At 34.3% G+C, this 22585-nt stretch overlaps 1 protein-coding gene across 1 annotated transcript; it reads right to left on the bottom strand.

Moving 5' to 3' along the window:
* Positions 1-601: 601 nt before the first annotated feature.
* LOC124537081 lies at positions 602-21697 on the bottom strand. The gene is made up of 4 exons (XM_047113796.1): positions 21482-21697; positions 20919-21233; positions 20411-20530; positions 602-2359 (listed from the first exon to the last, which is right to left on the bottom strand). The coding sequence occupies exons 1-4, from the start codon at positions 21535-21537 to the stop codon at positions 1903-1905; spliced, it is 948 nt and encodes a 315-aa protein (XP_046969752.1). The 5' UTR covers positions 21538-21697; the 3' UTR covers positions 602-1902.
* Between the last annotated feature and the right edge of the window lie 888 nt (positions 21698-22585).

Raw genomic sequence — 22585 nt, 5'->3', positions numbered from 1 at the left:
TCCCCCGCTCGAGTGACAGCGGTGCTTATTTTACAAGAGCGCTCACAGCGCTGTCAGACTCGGTCATTCGATATGACAAATATTTCGATACCTGACGACTCGAAGCGGTATTTCGTTGTAATAACAACGTTATTGAACGCGATCTGATGATGGAAACGTTTTATATTATATATGTACGCTGTGCAGGCAATCTGTTGAGATAAATAACTTATGATTGATGCTTGGCAGCGTGACGACGTGTCGGTGATCGAAGGACATTTTATTGGCTTGTGAAATGTGTTTGCAAGGGGAAACATTATTTATCAATCATGTATATTTACAAACATTATATGCTAGAAGTGTATATCTATTGTTTATTTATAGAACAGACGTAAGCATGTTGATAAAATTAATTACTTAGTGTTATTTTATTACATATGTATTTGTGTAATAATTACATAAGTAGGTAATATTGGCTATGTTCAGTAGCAAAAATATAAAATGAAAATTCGTGGAGTTTATTCTTCAAATGTAATTACAATAACGTCAAAACATAAAGCCGATCAATTAAAATATGTACGATTGTAATAAAACCCGTTTCCTTTTGTTTTTATTACTGTTTTTATTCCTAGTCAATTCGCAGCACCGAACTAGTCTCTTAACATTAGACTGTAAATTCAACTAGGTACACATTTGTTGTTTTTCTGAACTGTAGGATAACGATACTATTACAATTGATTTAGCTGCTCTAGACGGTCATAGTCAACAAAAGACTGTAACTCTCATTGAGGTTCAAACTCAGGCGAGTACTAATTAAATTTCACATAATAACACATCGCGAGGAAACCGGCTCCAATTCCCTTATCATTAGCCAGGCAGTGGAATGTATCCAGGATGTTACTATATTGGAGACTTTCGTTTGGCTTGACTCAGGTATACACTGACCAATCATGAATACAGTACAGACCCGCTGAAGCTTGACGATGAGTATTTCACAAAAACTAATAGAGTTACTAACTAGATAATAATTGACTAATTAAACTAAGGAAGACGATTTAAAAACACAAACTTCGTGTCAACGAAGAATTCATCTTCTTAGAGTTCCATGAAATTTTTTGTCATTAAATACTATCCGAGGATTTTGATTGTGATGGTACCAAGAGCACAAAACAATAACAAGTGATACAATAATAGCAAAAATAAAGTACTGCCCATTCCGACTTCATACAGGCCACATCGCGAAAGGAGTACTTACGCTAAAATGCAAATCAATTAGACCAATAGTTTCGAGATCTTGTGATGAGTCAGTAATGTGTCACTAATTATCTACAATAGGGATAGGTAGTATATACATGTATTAAATTATCTAAACATTAGCAGAATTAAATACAAACATAAAGACCAATATTTTAAAGTTAATTTACATTTTTTTACATGTTTACCTGTATGTGTAACCATACTCACACACACGAGGGCAAGTCTCTCATACTTGGCTCAAACTATCTTCCGGTCGGAAAGCATCACCATTGCCTTTGAGCGACGATCGAACGATTACAGAGTGCCAACTACACAGACGGCCTACCAGTTAACACAAAGGACATCTCAATTATGATACATACAAAGAACTTATTTATAATGGCATTGTCGAGAATTCAGATTTTATGTTAAGTTAGTTAATATCATTTGCTAATAATTGACGGATCATATGAACAAGCACTTTACATAAATAATAACCTTGTCAGGAATAAAAATAACACAAAACTTATCTACTATACATACAAAACAATATTTAATCACTGACTAACATTATTCTTAGGAACTTGTGTGCTAATGGGTGTTTCACACAAATAAGCACCAGAACCATCCGTCGAATCGTATCCATCAGATATCCTATCCTAGGACATCTATAGCCTATCGACAGCATCAGATATTGGGAAGGACGCTGCCGTCCACCAGTATAACGGGTTTAACGTCTTCGTCACTGTCACTTTCATATCGTATAGTGGCCAAATTCAACGCGTTGGCTGGCTGCGTATAGTCTGGGATTGACCGATTATTTTCTTCCTCATCCAGCAGCTCGTGTAAGTAGTTCAAACATTTCCGCTTAAAAAGTCTTTGCTTGCTTGCTGGTAATTCTAAGTAATCGCTGTGGATACTTCGGAAGAATTGGAAGAAGGATGAGTTTTCGCCCGACGACGACACCTCTGTTGAGACGGAGCTGTCGTCATTAGGCTCATTCTTCACCGCGTCCAGGGCATTTGGCGTCGTGTCCAAACCCAACCACGAGTTGTGGACGATCGGCTTCACGACGACCGGTTCCGAATTACTCGACTCGTTGCAATCCGTCTCTGACGATGTCGGCACGAACTTCGCAGATTTCCTTAAAACAAAATATACTGTCAGGCACAATAATCTTCAAAATTGTTCAGGGCATGTATCTGAACATGATTTTTTATTAATATCTAATCAAAGTACATTAATTAATGGTTTACAGAGAGAGTGTTCTGCTGTAAGTGAACGAAAGGATAGTTGCTCTATTAAGCAACAAACTGGTCATTTTTTTATAGCATACAATATTAAATATGTTTTAGTTTTAGTTAAACGTCAGTAGGATTAGGACTTAGGATATAGAAACAAAATAACGTTTATAGACATATATTTACAGTTAATTCCAAACTACTTTTTTAGTAGAAATCACCTCTAATACAAAAGTAAAAATTTTGAATTAAAAGGAGCCGTATCAGTTATGTAGACGATGACGAATATTACTTTCGAAGAGGATGCCCACGATGCTGGTGCTGTCAAACTAAATCAAACTTTTCTTGCTTCTCAAGCCGTTGCAAATCTTCATAACTTTAAACACCAGGAACATATTTTTCGTAATATAAAGAAACCTGAGTTCGCTATGAATATCTTAAATTACATTAAACACAATCATGTAATAAATCATTTCAAATAAAATAACGTACGGAATAAAGTACACAGAAACAATAACAATTGCACTGACCCTTGAATTTGATTTCTTTTTTAATATTGGTTTGATTCTAATTTTAAACATTGTTTAAAAAATTATAAAGTAGAGCAACCAAATCAATACGCATTGGTTCTTGACTGAGATTAGAACGAAAGCAATGAAATGAGTGATATAGATGCGTCAGCGCCCGCGCGTTTTGTTGGTCCGACCCCGGGGAGCACTGCAGCTCTAACATAATGTCTACATTTTAATTAAATACCGTAATATTACATATACGACACGTCTTTATTACATTCAGTTAAACATTTTAGTGCGTTGTAAACCTAAAAATTAGCGTGAACATTATTTTGGTAGTTAAACAAACCGTTTTAGCGTTTATATACAGTAGCTGGGTGATCTTTGAGGTGACCTTTGTCTGTTTTTTGCTCAATAAAAGCGTTTATTGCTCGCAAATTGGATATGGTTAGGTTTTTTGCAACGCTATGTATACTATATATAATTACTTGTAAGGTACATATTATACAACTTCACGTACCCCAATCCAAGAAGGTTCAGTATTTATTCATGACCGTCGTGAAGGTATAAAGTACTTCCACTTTCTGAGTATTTAGGTATAATCTTAAAATCGACCTGCCCTCTGCTTGTATCACATGTGGGTTGGATTACGATGATAAGAGTAGTTCATCAAAAATACAAAAACAAACTTATAAATAATCACTATTTATTATTTATTTTACGCAAATTCATCATCACAAAAGAAACTCAGCGGGTCTCTTTTTTGTCAAACTAGCAACCGTTTCTGAAAATACAGCAGACTCTTTACAAATACGTATATTTTTTCATGGTTATTCTCACATATGTCATGGTATCTCTCTTCTAGTAGTTAACTTTTCATATACTTTTCACTAAATTGAAAAGTAATCATCATGTCATATCCTATTACCGGCCTTTAACGGTACTGTCAGTGGTAACTGTTGGTCACACAGATACAGTCATCATTGGCCGAGCGGCGAGCTCGCGCCTTCTGTGCTGGTTATTGTCAATAAAGCCGATGCTAATTAAGCTAACTGCGGCCCATTACGGGGCTTTGCTACATTTATTACCTCTTGTAGGCTTAATAAATAAAAATTGCTTTTATGAGCTGAAACGTATTCAATTTTACCTATGCAATAGGCTATTTGACAATAAAAAATTAAGCGTCAACTATTGTAATCAGTATGTATTATGAGTTTAAAAATGGGTTATTTAGTAATGAAAGTTGAAAATAATACTTAATTTATGGAAAAATCCATAAATAAAAATGCTTTATTAAATTAGCAAAACCTTTCTTGCCTACTATATGTACCACTGATTAAAATATAGGCAAGTGACGTCACCAACCCCATTGTAGCGCCATATCCAAGTAGCGTTTTCGCGCGCTATTTAAATATGAAATTTGTAATATGATATTTTACGACAAATATGTTCCAAAAAAATATATCAACTTTTACTGGGTTCCTTAACCTCTACTAAATAATATTAAATTGATTTCAAAAACCAGACAAATAGCCTATTGTCATTTTATGTAAAGCATCGTGTGCAAATGTCAAGTTTATTAAAATGTTACTGTAATAGTAGACACGTATTTGAAAGAACATGCCGCGGGCCTGTTTTTTGAGAGTTGCGCTAATGAAACTCACATTAATTGTTAATATAGCTCTCCAAACTGAGTTGGAACGATATTTCTTAATTGAGTTGCTTGTCGGTTTCTCTCGATAAAGTTTATATCTCAACACCGGGAGCCAGTCGTAAATTGAAACTGCAAATTGCTCGTAAAGTGTAATTGAATAAATAATATGTATAATTTGATATCTTTCTAACTCTGAGTTTTTCAATTGACCTCATTTTATGTTTCGCAATCGAATACAAGTAGTTTTTTTTTCGTATAATTATTAATTATATTGACAAAGAATGACAGAAATATTGATTTTAATTTAATTATGTGCCGTATTCCAAAATTAATCACAAACTATACTTGGTGGCAACGAAAATGAATGTCAAAAATCGCTGTTTTGGCAAATCACAAACTAAGTCACATATCTTAATGAGGTGTCGAATTATCAAGTAATCAACCCGCTGGTCGCCCGTGCCAGTCCAATGCGGAGGGAGCGGTACGAGCAATGGCACGCACACTTGCTCAATGCACAGTCAGCTCACTGACACATTGACAGCTTGGGGACATCGCGACAGCAACAGTTTTTTAAAATACCTAATCTATAAATTTCTTACAGACCGCGTTTCGCCTCAACTCAGCAACGACAGCAGGACAGTTGTTCCTTTACTTATATTACCAGATGGGTAACGTAGTATATACGAGTATATACTGTGTCCTAAAATACTCGGATTTAATACTGTCGAGGTGAGCACGAAGGCAAATGTTTGTCCAAGCTCTCTCTACCCAAGACGTAATAGTATTTCTGAGACCCAACTAACAATATTTACACTACCAACATCGTTAGGAGCACCGCTACACAGAGCGGGCTGGTGTTGACTGATGCGCAGGTCAGTCCACGAGGGCGTTTCTACCAATGTAGACTAATAGGAGCCGACGTGTTTGTTGACGTCTAAATGTATCTTATATATACATATATTTAAAATACATAAATAATATTTTGATAACATCACATACATTACTCAGATCCCAATGAAAGTACTTAAAGCACTTGTGTTTTGGAAAATCAGAAGTAACGATGGCACCACAAACACCCAGACTCAAGACAAATAATGAACATAGAAAACTAATGAACCTTTTCTACAACGACTCGGCCGGGAATCGAACCCGGTAACCCGAAGTGGCGTACTTATGAAAACCGGTATACACACAACACGTCTATATATCTCGATAATATGATTTTTCTTTGTTCTGATCGTAAATAATGCAAGTTACTTTCGCTTGTGTTGTGTCCTAAACCGATTGAGCCGAAACTGCGGGCTGTTGTCGACACTTGCGTACGTGGGCGGTGGGCGCAGTCAGTCCCTGTACGAGCTTAGAGGCTTACCACTTTAGCCTGCCTTTGCTTTTCCTCTGTGGTCATTATTTATTTACCTATAATGTCGGACCCTCAAACAGGTTGACACTTAGTAAACATGTCTGGTAAAATCCTACCTATAAAATGGGTTTTTTGTATAGTGTTGCAGTTGCACCCTTAACTTAATATATTATTAAATTTATTTTAGCATATTTAACAATGTTATTGCACAAGTATTTGTTTTCAGAGATACATTGATGGGTTAGTTAATACGTATTTATAATCCAATCGTTGCGGCTACAATGATCCAAATGGCAGGATGACTTCCGCATTGCAAGCCGACTCTCGCCGGTGGACTATTGGATGATTGCCTAAACGAATTATTAAATAGCCCAGACTCTATTTAATGCACTCGAAATACGCTTATAACATTTATCTTATTTGTATTTTTGTTAGTATCGATATTTCATAGTGTTGTAAATAATGTTTTTTTTTCGCATCTAATCTGAATAATGTTTTGGACAGTGTTACTGTATGACTTCATCGTTCGAGATCGTGGTCGACGGTAGCGGTACAACCTGTTCCTGTCATTCGATCGTTTTTGTAAAATGTATTGCTTCCGTCGTTTGGTTTTTGTTTTATTATATTTACATTACTTATATGTCATGAGATTTAAATCAGTTCTAAAATTAAATACAAAATCGTATTCCCACATGATACCTTTGCCGGTTGAGGCTTCTAATAAACCGTTAAAATTAATCCAATATTAGTTTCTACATTTCACGGGCTAAGCTCACTTCATTCCCAAGATTTGTGTTCGAACAGATGGACATAGCGTCCTCGATCAATCAAGGCAAGAGTGAATAGCCGTCTGCTAGGCAAGTGCGCTCCATCTTGAGACTATATCAGTACTCAACATCGGTATGATTGTAGTTAAGCGCAAGCCTCTTGTAAATAATAGAAACGATTTTATTTCTCTTGTCTTGTTTTCTACTTTTATCTAGATCTCGGTGTCATGCTTCAGTAAACAACAGAGCAAATATTTGTCATCAAACATTCGATAATTTATATAACGAGATAGCGCTAACATCTGTTCAAACAAACACGTTGGTTGACAAACGTTGGCCACAAACTCATTATAATAGTCTGTTGCTAACGAAAAATTATCTATGGGAAAATCTTGCAGTGAAATATGTTACTTTCATGTGTTTTACCCCCGAACACCGGGCCGTTTGTCCAGCTGTCCATATAAAGCCATGACATATAACACGCCTACCTGTATACACTAATTGGCATGTTTCTCAAAATTACTCAGAGTTCTAACTCTCTTATAATTTCATTGACATCAGGCATTCATAGCGGCTGGACATAGGTATCACCTCAAATCAAACTCTAAAGCTCTCTATTCTACTTTCACATCCCGTCGAATCCTACTACCGTCTTCGTATCATCAGTCCAACCAGCAGTCTGCCAGCGCTTGCATTTGAGACTTTACCAATCAGATACATTTATTGGGATCAAAGCTATCGTTTGATATCATATTTATATATAAAGCTGCTGATAGTAAACAAAAATTTTCTCCTTCTAAAATCCACGTAAACAAGTTAAATATGATTTTTTAATCTGTATAAAACAGCAACACATGTATACTTAGGTTTCTAATAACAAAAATTAAAACATAATTTAAATTTTATTTAATCAAGTCGGCTCTTAAATACCCTTCGAATCGTCAGTGATCGATACAATATTAAATGTAAAGCTACCACCGGTTCGGAATGTAGATTTTACTGAGAAGAACCGGCAAAAGTTTCAGTAGCTTCTCTTTTTTGCAAATTAAATAACCTAGGCACAATAACAAACAACCAAATAACGTAAAATGTTTACTCTGCTGTCAAAAATATCTACAGAATATCGCTAGCGCAACGAATATCTTGGCCCAGGAAGGATTTTAATGAACTTGTAGTGTTGGTGTAAACCAAGTCACCGGCCGCGCATAGCAACACAACATAAACTCAGCACTGTACACCACAAGCGTACACCGTACAACACATGTGCACCGTTTCGCGACCACTCACCTTTGACCTAAAAAAAACAAGCGCGCGCGCATCTCCACTCTCTCTCATCCCCATCCCGCTCTAACGAACGTACATGGATATTTTTCGTCTCCTTTGCTCATTGGTCCTTTATCTCCTAACCCTGACTGGTGTTAAGAATCTCCGTGTTTGATCACCGTGTTAGTTTAACGATAGCTTGATACGGACCATGATATATATCAATTGATAAAAAAGTTGGACAGTTGATAAAAATTAAGCGTTCAATCAAATAATTGAATTCGAGACTGATAAAAACTATAATTATTAAAGCGTATACATATCATCGCTATATAGCGCTAGACAGTGCATTGATAATAATTAATAACCATTTAATTATTTTGGAATGGCGGACAGCATATGGGCCTCTTGGTGATCACCTTTGCCCTTGAACAGTGACTTGTAAAAAGTATAAGCTAAGGAACTATATCCGCAGCTTCAAACATATCTTGTATCAGCAAGGACACATTTAGATAGTAGAAGAAAGTATTACAAATATTATGAGACTAGTTCTATTGTAACCACAAGACTTTTCTATGTTCTTATACATGTCGCAGTTTTTTATGTTAGAGGTGGTAAACGAGCAGGAGGCTCGCCTGATGGAAAGTGACCACCACCGCCCATTGCTACCGATCTGCGTTTAATACGGTCGAAAGGAAGGAGCTCGTATTGGGAAGCATCCGCCCACAGGTGAGAGCAGTACTCCATATGAGGCCGAAATTGCGCCTCGTAAAGAGGAATAAAAAGACAAATAAATGGTAACTTTTAATCACTGTGGCACCAATCACCTAAAATTCCATTTTCATTTTTAAAACCGATTCTAAGTGTGTTTGTCGCAAGGTGACTTCACCCAGTAACGTGCGGCTGATGTTTGTTTTTTATTTATTTTTTTTTTATTTATTTTTATTTATTTATTAACACCAACAAGATATACATTAACAAAAGCGAGTAGAGCATAATAAAACAACTAATATTAAAATCTAAATGTTATCTTAATTATAGGTGTTACACACATTTCAAAGCAAAATAGACACAACATGCAGGTAAAATTACAAATTGAAAGAAACAAAAATAGGAAAGAAAATCATCAACATAAACATTAAAATAATAAATAATAACATATCCTAACAAATTAGATAAAATTGAGCATATTTATAAATTTGTACTTTAATATCATTAATAAATATTAAAATAAATAATTACAATGTCCAATAAAATAAAATATAAAACAAATCAATTGAAGAATAATTGAGTAACAAGGTTTTCCGATATTAGGCAATAACAAATTAATAAGTTAATGCATCACAACCATCATAATTATTAGATTACTCTAAATTAGAATTATATGATGAATAAAAATTTAGTAAATTACATTTAAATTTCACAAGGTTATCACAAAATATGTCAATATCCATCTTTCTATCTAAATTCTTTTTATCTATAGTGGGTGACGTAGTAGAAAGAGTACAATTATTTTTTGTTAATTTATAGATGGCATTGTAACTCAACATTAATCTATTAATTGGAGAGTAGCGTCTTTGACGTGAGCGTGTAGGTTTTTCAACAAATGGAGTATAAGACGACGGTCTTAGTGTCCTCACCGGTGCACGAATATTTAACTGTTTCAATAAACAGGGACTGTCAATGACACCATTCACCAATTTATACAGGAAGGTGAGATCATGGAGCCGTCTTCGATCCGAAAGTGAATGAAGTTTAAAGAACTTAAGCCTGTCTTCGTATGTCCTAAGAGTTTTGACTAGGTTAAGATCAAAGCACAAATGCCAAAGAAATCGTTTTTGAATACTTTCTATTCTTTGTGAATAAATATTGAAGTGAGGATTCCACACAACACTGCAATATTCTAAAATGCTACGTACCAAGGCTGAATAAATAATTAATTTAGAGCGTGAATTCTTAAATTGCTTGCAGTTACGTAAAAAGAAGCCAAGAGTCTTAAAACCCTTGTTTGCAATATTGTCAATGTGGATATTATACCGAAGTTTATTATCGAGTATAACTCCTAAATCACGTATGTGAGGAACTTCGGACAGAGCTGTACCATCAATTAAATATGTTCTCGCAAAAGAAGTCTTTTTCCTGGAAAATTTTATTACATGACACTTCTCAGCATTCAAAGTCATGCCATTATTTCGACACCATAAGGATAGGTTATTCAAGTCCTCCTGTAGGAGTTCTCTGTCGGTATCTGTAGAGATAGGTCTAAAAATCTTCAGATCATCAGCGAACAAGTAGCATTTACAGTATTTAAAGCAACTACTGATATCGTTGATGAATATGTTAAACAGCAAAGGACCCAGGTGAGAACCTTGTGGTACGCCGGTTTGCGTAAAAAATGGTTCCGAAGCATAACCATCAACGATAACAATTGAAGACCGGTCGATAAGATAAGACCGAAACCATTCCAGTAATGGGCCTGAAATACCTATAATTTCTAGTTTAGTAATTAAAACACCATGATCAACTTTATCGAAGGCCTTACTGAAATCTGTGTAAATTGTATCAACGCACATGCCAGTATCAAGAACTTCAGTAATGTCTTCAACAAAGGACACAAGATTAGTTGCTGTGGATCGGGCTTTCACAAACCCATGTTGTTCAGGTGCAACGAATTGTTGGAAGTGCCAAGAAACAACAGGATATAAAAGTACCTCAAATACCTTCGCAAAAACAGACATAATTGATATAGGTCTATAATTCCTAGCATCCTCTCTATCACCAGTTTTGAACAAAGGCAATACAAGGGCCTTTTTCCACAAGGTAGGATAAGTGCTAGTTGACAGAGAAGTATTGACAATTAGTGTCAGTGGTAAAGCCAATGTTCTAGCGCAAGTATGGACAAAAATTGATGGAATCCCGTCAGCTCCCGCTCCCTTATTAGAATCCAGTCTTTTTAAAACATTGTAAACCTGATCTACAGTAAAAGATATTTGACTAAGGTTCGTAATATTACATAAATTTACAGAAATGTCTCCATTATTGGTAGCATGGTAACCATCATTCTTATTATAAACTGACGAAAATTGCTTAGCAAAAACCTTGCAGATGTCCGTTCCGCTGGACGCAATTATGTTGTCGCCCTTAATTTTTGATGGATAAGAACTCTTCCCCTTTTTTTGTTTTAAAAATGACCAAATTAACTTAGGATTAGACCTTAAAGATAACTCAAGACGATCTATATATTTAGAATAAGAATATGACCAAAGTTTTTCGCACCTTTTCTTTAATAAGTCAAAAGTTAGTTTATCGCGAGGATTGTTGTATTTTCGAATCTTTATTCTATATTTATATTTTTCTTTAATGCACTTAATCAGACACGAAGTAAACCAAATAGGATATTTATGACTGCGGGGTTTCTTTTTTGGTACATATTTTAATATCAATTTACGAATTTGGGCATAAAATAATGAGACCATATCATCAACACAGGAGCACTTACTCAAAATTTCCTTCCAATCAATTTCGCTTAGTTCTTTCTTTATATTCACGTAATCTGCCTTGTGAAAACAAAATTTGGTAATGTTGCTATTAGGGATGAGCGACGTAGAATTTGTTAAATCGAAAGAAAGAACTAAAGGCGGATGAAGGGGATCGACACATGTTAGAGGATCAAGGCATGAAGTAGTATGAATTTCAATGTTCGATAAAACAAGATCAAGAATTTTATTTTTATTGTTCTTTATATAGTTGAATTGATACAACTCATTGCATGAGAGAAAGTCTGTTAAAAGGTTTTGTAAATAACTGTTGGAGGGTTCTGCACAAAGATGACTATGTGTATCCAATGACCATGTAATGCTACTGAGATTAAAATCGCCAGCGATAAGTATATTATCGGTAACGGACTCTAGTACTCGATTCGAGTTATCGACGAAATGATTAAATATATGCTTTTGTACAGGAGGTGGAATGTACACAGCGCAGATGTAAAGTTTTTCAATCTTTTCTTGGGCGTTTAATACATCTACACAAACCCAAAGATCCTCGCACTCGGACTCGAAACTGAACATTCGCGAAGAATTGTATTGATTAGATACAGCTATGAGTACACCACCTCCATTTTTCGAAGCGTGGAATCCACTACTCTCCCTATCACGTCTATAAACAACATAACGACTATCGAAGATTTCAGAATCAAAAACACTCCCAATCAACCACGTCTCCGTCATAATTACAACATCGTATGAGTTACAGATTACGTTATTAAATAAATCAATTGTCTTTGATCTTAACCCCCTGACATTTTGATAGTATAGAGAAATATTATTTTGTAAAGGGCCCTTAAGTAAAAGTAAATACAATAATCAAACTTAGCGTTATTTTATGACAAATTACTGACAGTGTCATGATTTCGTATATATACATAGTTTGAACCTTCAGATTTACGCACAAAAATTTTTCCATCACGAACCCAGACAAAGCGGAAACCCAGCTCCTTTGCTTTACGGCGAGCTGCAGCATGCAGAAGTTTTCCTTCTGGTGTAAGATTTTCTACCACATATATTGGAGTTTTCTTGGTATTAGCGATTCCCAAGTGGCTAGTGTTAAGTTTATCCGTACTATTATTTTTGTTGTATTTAATAGTAGCTGCTAAAAATTCATCGCGCAACCTAGGACTGCTGAACTTAACCAATATCGATCTCGGTCGTGGACTTTTAGCATTCATCTTCGCAAGTCTTGCACAAAAATGTATGTTTTCTTCTGCTACCGGACATTTTATGATTTTACCTAACTGTTGAACAGTGTTTATTAAATTTTCTTGTCTATGCTCTGGAACACATTGGATCTCAATATTTGCCGCTCGTGTATGCTGCTCAAGTTGCATAAGGCGATTTGTGACAGTTTGGTTTGTAGCACGCAAATTTTCATTCTCCTTAATTAAATTATTCAACTGTACAGATTGGGTGGACTGTTCCGATTTAAGTTTTTCAATATCGTAATTGATAGATGTTAAAGCAACTTCAAATGAGGCAACAGTGTTTTTTAATTCTTGAATTTTTGGATACAGGTCGTTAGTTAGAATATTGCGCAATTCATCTCTAATTATTTCGCGAACATTAGTAGCCGACAAACAAGAGCAAGTAGTAGTACGGCTCTTAACGCGCTGAGTGACAAATTCCATTTCAACCGGAGTATTGCGTACGGGAGTGTTGGAATGATCACCTTTCCTAGGCTGTTTGCATCTGCATGCATCGCAAGTCCATAGACTTTTCATTTCCAAACTCATCTCTATAAAATCCTGGTTCGATATTCGTGTGCATATGACATGATATCTGTCTTTACATTTGTGACATTGTAATGCCTGAGAGTCATCAAGTTCATCAGGGCACCCAGCACACATAAAATTAGCCATGGTTAATGAGTAAAAAGAAAAATAAGAAAAATAATATTAACGCTGAGCTCGGATTTGAACCCAGGGTATAACTAATAATAAGCGCGGTTTCTACGGCTGCGCCACGAACCCTATGTATATATATCGCAAAAAACTCCCTCGTATTTGTGTTTGGAGCAAACAGTGTTACGAGAGGTCAGTGAACTTATATTTTTTATATATGAAGTTCATTAACATTGCCACACTCCGATCACTAAAGAACGTTAAAGATGTCCTTTAAATGCACTGATTTTAGAAAGTTTTTGCCTAATATCTTCAAATATACAACACAAAATGTTATAAAATTTCACAATATTATAATGTCACAATAACTGAGCACAAACAGTGAAAATGTTTTTGTTAAAGAGTAATAATTACACTAAGAAAGAATTAATTACTTTAGCAACAAAATTATACGTGTCTACTTCACGACGCACGGACAGTTTATTCCCTAGTTGTGCCCTAACAGTTTCTTCTGTTGCATGCTCCATCACCATCATCGTGCTTATTTTGTAGTGCCATTTTTTCTTAATTAAAATTAATTCATATGTAACAATAATTCCTAATTATTATAATCACAATCGATAAAATTAAACTCTTACAAATAGAAATAACTTCCGTGCGAAATATTTCCCAATTTCTTTCTTCTGTAAAAAAAATATAGGTTAATGATTATATTTTAGTCATTACAATATGATTAAATAAACTTATTTATACATATCTATCACCTGATGTATTTTTAATAAAAAATAAAGGTGTTACTTATACCTGGGGATTCAATCTAGGCACCCATACAACAAATGTAGAATGGGTGCCTAGATTCGATCTTATCTTATCTTCAGCAAATACACAACCTTAATAGTGAAATTTGGAGCCGAAAATCTGACTGTATGCGAACGGATTACACTTCTTTCTCTGAAATACGTTCTACGTAATCCAATATGTTCATATTCAAAATGTACACATTACAATAAAATAGTCTTACCTTATAATTTAGTTCATATGTTTAGCGTTTAATCTATATGAACGTTTTTTACTTCTACTCACAGGTTTTACTTTATTTCCCATGTTTAAAAAAATATATATCAAAACAAGTGGCTCTTAACTACTACGCTAATTAATCTTGATTTATTTAAAATAAAGAATAACATAAACGACAAGAAAAACATTTAAAATCTCGATGGAATAACGCGGCAAATGCACATGTATGTATAGCGTCAGGCCTTGGCCCAGCGTACACAGCGTCTACGCACACATGCATACAAGACATGCTTATTTGTTCAAAAATAAGAATGTCTGATTCAAAATAAATCTATTGATCTGACTAAAAAATGGAAACACTATTACATTTATACATTGCCTGTAGAATAATCTAACAAAAAACAGAATTATTTCATGTATATAAGTATAGATTTTAAATATTAAAATTTTTTAGGGAAAAACTCTCTACTTTTTTATCTTATTAAAACAATAACTAACTAGCATATATCTTGAAGATTATCATATTAATTTCTGATTATGTTTACTGCAATGGATCACATACTTTTATTCATTAAAAAAACTATTGTGTTTAGCTTCTTTTGAGCTAATTGCCCTTGAGAATCGCACGCACAGGCACAAACGACAAATTTTATTTTGTATACAGAAAATAAACACCTAATTTTAACCTTTTTCATTAATTCATGCCATATTACAATAGGCTATTTGACTGGTTTTTAAAATCAATTTTATAACATTTAGTAGAGGTTAAGGAACCCAGTAAAACTTAAGTTTTTATTTCTAGTACATATTTGCCGAAAAATATTATATTAAAAATTCCATATTTAAATAACGCGCGAAAACGCTACTTGGACAATATGGCGCTGCAATGGGGTCGGTGACGTCACTTTGCTGTATTTTAATCTGTGGTACATATAGTAGAAAAGCAAGGTATACAAGAAAGTGACTTCATCATAAGCCCGGTCAAGCGTTTTGTGTCACGTGACAAACGTTTGAAAAAATGCATTTTTATTTATTGATTTTTGAATAAATTAAGTATTATTTTCAACTTTCGTTAGTAAATAACCATTTTTAAACTCATAATATACACTGATTACAATAATTTACAAATTTTTTTTCGCATTGTCCAATAGCCTATTAGATGTTATACTAAAGATTCAACGTACCAATTTATTACATTTTATAAAAGTTTGATAATTTATTTATTTACTAAAATTGTAACTGTTCGTAATCTGTAGAGTAGTAACCGTGGGTTAACATAAAGCGTAGTGTTTGTTCGTTTTATTAATAACGGTAATTTTTATTATTAAAATCGTTTACTACTTTCAGTAGTATGTATGAATGTATGTATGTCCTAGATACTTTCAATCAATATTTCCTACTTCCACTGAAGCTATGAGTTAAAATTTTTCACCCATGTTAAGTCTCGATGACAATGCACGATTTACTAAGTGCCGCCTTATTCAATACAATATGGCGGTCGTTACAAAATGGCGATTGAAATTTACAGCAACCCCTATGATATGGGTTTATGATTTCCTCGTAGTGATACTGTTTCCAAAACATAATTTCATTTATTTTCAGTCAAGTACATGTAACACTTCTAAATATTCTATATATTATATATAGTATTTTGGTTCATTACAATTACATATTTCTTTTGTAACGACTTCACTTAATTTTTTTTATTATTATAATTAATTAATGCTATAAACAAAATCGAGAAAATTAAACTCTTACGCAATAGATATAGCTTTGATGTCGATTCCGGCTTTCCTCATTCTGTAAAAAATTAATAGATGTTAATAATAATATTTTATTATTTAAAAATAATTTAAACAATATATTATGTTTCTAAGTATGTAGTACTTTTAGTAAAAAAATAAATATCGTTGATCTCGTTTCCAATAATAATCATTGTTTATAATATATATACATATGTTTACTAATAATATAATACTCTTACCTTGTAATATAGTTCATATGTTGGGCTTTTTTTCGAAATGTACGTTTTTTACATGTCTTCGTAGCATTATGTTTATTTCCCATATTTACACAATTAAAATTAAACAAAAAAACTCGTAACGTTATAATGCGGCGAAAAGAACGACACGTCCCTCCGGCGACAGGCCTCGGCCGACACTGTCTGATCACGGCGTTCACGCACACATGCCGACGGATTTTGTTCGAAAATAAGAACATCTGATTTTAAAAAAATCTATTGATTTTACTAAATATTTAAAACAATATTAAATTAGAACATTGCTTGTAGAATAATCTGACAAAATATCAAAATTATTGAATGAATATAAGTACAGTTTTTATTTGATAAAAGATGTTTTTATTGAAGGACACATTGTAATTTTATTCCACCGTATCAAATTAATTATATCATGTTTTCAAAACAACAACTAACTATTAGGTACCCTGTAGATTATCATATATTTTTTATTGGTTTACTGCATTGAATCATATACTTTTATGCATTATAAAACTTTCATTCAGCTCATGTAGCCCCCTTAACGAGATGTGTGTAAATGTACTTTGTATAATGTTTATACTTGTATATAACTGATTTTATATTATTATATTATTGTTATTGATAAGTAATCGGACGGGTTACCGGATATTAATATACCTATGTATATGTATAAATTGATTGCTAAGTGCTGAATAACCACATGAGTAATAACATCAATGCAAACGAATAAAAAGGAATGTTTTTGTGCGAATTGCGGACAGACAGCTCGCAACAGTTTGTTGATTAACGAAGAGGAAACGCTAAAAAAATATTCGTATTTTTACCGCCTTCACATCAGATATAAATCAGATTTTATAATCACGCTCTCAGGCTTCTTGTCCACTGGAAGTACAGCTACGCTCTTTTAGCTTAGCATAGCATGTAAACATTGTTTCATGTGTTAAAGTATATTGAGTTAATCTGCGCCGGAAAAAGTTCAATCAATGCGAGTATTACTTTAGAAACGTTATTTGTGTTTATAATTCATTTCGTGTTGGAGATAGTTGAATCAGATCTTTTACAATTGATTAGTAGATATCTGAACAAAATATATAAAAAACAGTACAAAATTAGTATCTTAGTTGTTGCTGATTTTACTAAATATAAATGAATATCTTCATACTATGTTAAATCAGTGATCAACATACGTTAAGGTGACCTACAGAACAAACAAATAAAAAATTACATCAGAAGGTACAAAATCATGTATCACTTATTTGCCAAATTACATTACAATGTACACTGTTTTAATAATTGTTACAATTAGACGCTCGGCGCAATTATATTACAAACCTTATATAAGTGTTCCTTATATAAATCATGAATTTCTTGACAATTATATCAAGGAATAAAGTGTGAGAAAACTGTTTTGGATAAATTAGTCAAACGGGAAGCAGAACCTAGTACCTAACATATACTCTCAGTATTTCTAATGTCCTTTCAAATATTAAAAATAAAAAAATTACATAGATACAATGTTTTACGGTATTAAATATCTATTTTTAATAGGACAATAAATATAATAATTTTTAAGAGGATAAGAGTCAAATAAATAACATTGAACGTGGAATTCATGCGATATCATACGACCTTTTATAATCTATGATATTCAGAATGGTTTTCTATAAAATACCGTTTTTAACGTCGACGAAACTGTTATGGGAAATTTGGAAGTTAAATTAAAGTGGACATAAGTCGTTAAGTGCAATAGTGCATTATAAATAAAGATATTTTAATGAAGAACTGTTAGTGAACAATAAAGCCGAGCTCATTAGCTAATCTAATTCACAAATAATTAAGTAATCTAAGTAACTAGATATCTAATCTAAAGAATCTAGTAATCTTAAGTAATTCCATAGTTCATTTATCTTAATTCCTCGATTGTAATTGAGTACGTTAACGAGCGTCTAAAAGTGACTTGTCTAAGTACCTCATGTACCAGCTCTAGGTGGTATAAGTTTACCTATTTATAAGGACCGTTATGGTATCAAAATATTAGGAGCTACTTACAATTTTATTCTTTGTATTCTTCTCTTGTAATTTATTTTCAAATTATATCTCTGACGATTTTTTTTGTTTCCCATAATGAGTGAGGTGAATTAAGGTGAGGTATCAATTACTAACACTAATGAACGCGATTATACTGATATTTACAAAATATACAAGGTTATTGCAAAAACATACTATGTGACGTTTTCAGATAACAGTGTCACAGGTCTGTTCAGCACCGGGTCTCACCCCGCACTGATTTATTGGGCGATACGGGGGTGCAAAATTAGCGGTATGAATTACCTAAAGTATATGATGAAATATATCTAAAAAAATAATCTGAAGGTACCCTTTGTGTTGTATAATAAAATGAGCTGAATTTAATAATAAAATTTTGTGATTTGTAGTTTAGGATAAAAAAGGTAATAAGTAACGAAAGATAGGGTCATTTGCATATTTCTTTCTCAATTCATGTAAAACTTCTGTTTGTATTTTTTTTAAGAAAAGCTGTGTTTAATGATGTGGATTGTACAATTTGTAAAATTGATACGAGCCGAGATGTCCTGAGAGCCGAGATGGGCCTGTGATAAGGGTAAGGTACATCTTATGGTGATCGCGGTTTCAATCCCAGACAATGACAAACGTACATGAATTTATATCTGCTTAATCTATATATAAGAGCTGAGATGGCCCGGTGGTTAGAACGTGTGCATCTTAACCGATGATTGCGGGTTTAAGCCCAGGCAAGCACCACTTTATATATATGTGCTTAATTTGTGTTTATAATTCATCTCGTGCGCGGTGGTGAAGGAAAACATCGTGAGGAAACCTGCATGTGTCTTATTTCATCGAGATTCTGCCACAAGTGCATTCCACCAACTCGCATTGGTACAGCGTGGTGGAATATGTTCCAAACCCTCTCCTTAATGGAAGGGGTGACCTTATCCCAGCAGTGCGAAAATTACAGGCTGTTACTTTAATGTATATTCATAAAATCGAAGTACCACGCACTGATTATTCACGTTATCTCAAACTCGAAATTTGGCATTTGGGTTCCATATACGATTTTACGAAATTTTACCCCAAAAGGGGTCCGAAAAACGAAGTCTGGAAGTTTGTTTTATAAATTGCGCGCGGGTGAAGCCGCAGGTTCGACGTGTGTCTTATATTGTAACCTAAACGTAGCACAGATATAAATAACCACGCCTTATATTCGAGTATTGTAACTTCGGATTTTATAATAATGGATATGTATGAGAGCTTTATAAAGGCTTTATAAAGTATGTAACAAACATAGCGAATTATTGAATTGTAGTTAAATAAAAAAACTACCAAATTTGCATAAAAAACAATACTTAAGAAGAACCGATGTGAGGAATTCATTTGGTTTTCTTATAAGTCTAAGTAAGCTTTGTAGGAATAAAAAGGTCTCAATAATTTCCATACATATTCATGAAAAGACATATAGTCATCAAAGTGCTATTAATTGCCCATCAGTATGAACTTGAAAGTTTATCTTATTATCATATAATATAATTATTATAATTCCGGTAGAAGACTTTAAGGTCACTCGGTGAGCTTTGAGTGTAAACATCATGCGAAGATCGTTGTCCGTGGAATTCGCATTACGAAAAATATACAAGACAAACAAACCTTGGTGGTAGGGCTTTGTGCAAGCCCGTCTGGGTAGGTACCACCTACTCATCAGATATTCTACCGCCAAATAACAGTACTCAGTATTGTTGTGTTCCGGTTTGAAGGGTGAGTGAGCCAGTGTAACTACAGCCACAAGGGACATAACATCTTAGTTCCCAAGGTTGGTGGCACATTGACGATGTAAGATTTCATAGATATTAATATATATTATTCCGACAGAAGTGACGACATAACCTGATCGCACTTGAAATAGTTTAACTTTTTTTTTAAATGTTATATCGTTATTATAAATACAAAATAAACCTCTCTGCCTGCGCCCGATGCGAAGACGTGCTAAGCCACTGAAACCTCTGCCTCGCTCGGAACCTGCTCTGTCGCTGTTTGTTTAAATGTCGTTTTCGTGCCAGTTCAGCTTCGTCGACCCTAAAATTGTAACATAAATCACAATAGAGATAGATTTATCAACAAGAGTGCATTTATCAAGAGCCGAGATGGCCCAGTGGTTAGAACGCGTGCATCTTAACCGATGATTGCGGGTTCAAACCCAGGCAAGCACCGCTGATTCATGTGCTTAATTTGTCTTTATAATTCATCTCGTGCTCTGCGGTGAAGGAAAACATCGTGAGGAAACCTGCATGTGACAAATTTCACAGAAATTCTGCCACATGTGTATTCCACCAACCCGCATTGGAACAGGGTGGTGGAATATGTTCTAAACCCTCTCCTTAATGAGAGAGGAGGCCATTAGCCCAGCGATGGGAAATTTACAGGCTTTTATCCATTTATCATGTGGATGATATAAAATGATTACTTTTTCACTTGCTGGACTGATGCATGATTTAGCTGTCGTTTTTCACGTAACGACTTTCTATATTTCCTTTGGCGTTCGGCATTCGATTGTGATCGACGTTTTGTTTGATCACCATGTTCTGGTGGCTCCTGTTGTGGCTGGTCGTCGCTGGACTGGCTGAGTGTGGCGCGTAAATTCATCTTATCGGCTTTTCGCTTCTCTCTGTATCTCTTTTGGCGCTCGGCGTTTGAGTACGGCCGTGATTTCGTTGGTTGTACATTGCGTTGCGTCTGTTGATGCTCATAAGCATCTACAGCGACTTCCATTTGACTAGCGCTGAAACAATGATTCGTGAATTAATATTGAACATGTAAAATAAAGAAAGAGAAACATGCTAGCTGGTTGGATTTTCATAATAATCATAAAGACATATATTTACATACATATGCAAACATAAATACATGACATATAACCAAGCAGTGAACCTTAAGATATATATGTAGAAATTAAAAATGTCGACGCTGCGGAACCACACTTGTTGCATGCTTGATATTGATATTATTAAATTATTTTGTTAAACATACCTTTCGTTATGAGATTCTGTTATGTTCCGAGGGTCATCTTCTGTTTGTTTCATCATATTACTTTAAAATACGGTGATATTTTTTAGGTTTTAGGTTATACGTTCACTGAAAACAGTGCTTACGTACCGGACAGTAAACACTGAATGCGTGGGAGAAAGGGGGCCGACCAGGGGGGGGGGGCGTAACGCGTTACGTAACGAAGCGGTTTGCCCTCCCTCGCGTCTCGGCGGAGCGACAGCGACTGATGAGAGAGAGACACATCAGCGTGACAGAGATGAAAGATATGAGACAGAAGATGGTTTGTGCTTTCGCTTGACTGAAGTTAATATAGCGCCGAAGGCTTTTTTACTGATCAGATGTAATACAGAAGGATATTAATGCACTACTGTCACCTCTATATAACGCGTAAATAAGAATGCGCGGTTCTGTCTTCGTAACCGATAGGCGATAACTTATCGAATACAATTAAAAGGTATTTCAAATCATAACTTACTTCTTAATTTTTATAATTATATGTTATTAATCCAAACTATTGCGATTATAATGTACAATATTTTATTTTAACTTTGAAATGGATTAACCTCGGCCAAATAAAGTTAAGGATAAGCAACTTTGTTTTATTTATTTTGTTATTTTATTTTCGAAGCAAGCTGTAATATAAATACGATAAAACGAAACGTTGAAGTGAGCACCAGTAACATTTTTACATATGATCGCGTTATCTGCTGAATGTGACAAATAAAAATAGGGCAGAAAGACTACTGAAATGGCGACAAAGGATAATTTATTAAAATATATTTTTATAACTTATACTATGAATAATATTTGTTATTTGTAAACACGAATCTCATTACGAGTTTATTTATTCGTTGTCATAAATAACCTCTTCAAACGATTTTCTGCTGTTTCTGTCCTACTATAACATCCCATAAAAGTCCCACAACTGGACTAGATTCGGAGTTAATTCCGCCAGGCTGCTCCTGTGTTTTGCAATTTCATTGAAATAAGAAACATAGATTCAGATATGCTTGCTTGGGTTTGAAACCACAATAAGACGCACGCGTCCTAACCACTGGGCCATCTCGGCTACATATAACTTGCTTA

Source organism: Vanessa cardui, chromosome 17, assembly GCF_905220365.1.
Source record: "Vanessa cardui chromosome 17, ilVanCard2.1, whole genome shotgun sequence".
Lineage (NCBI taxonomy): Eukaryota > Metazoa > Arthropoda > Insecta > Lepidoptera > Nymphalidae > Vanessa > Vanessa cardui.
Note: the sequence above shows the minus strand (reverse complement) of the source record. Positions and strands in the feature narration are given on the sequence as shown.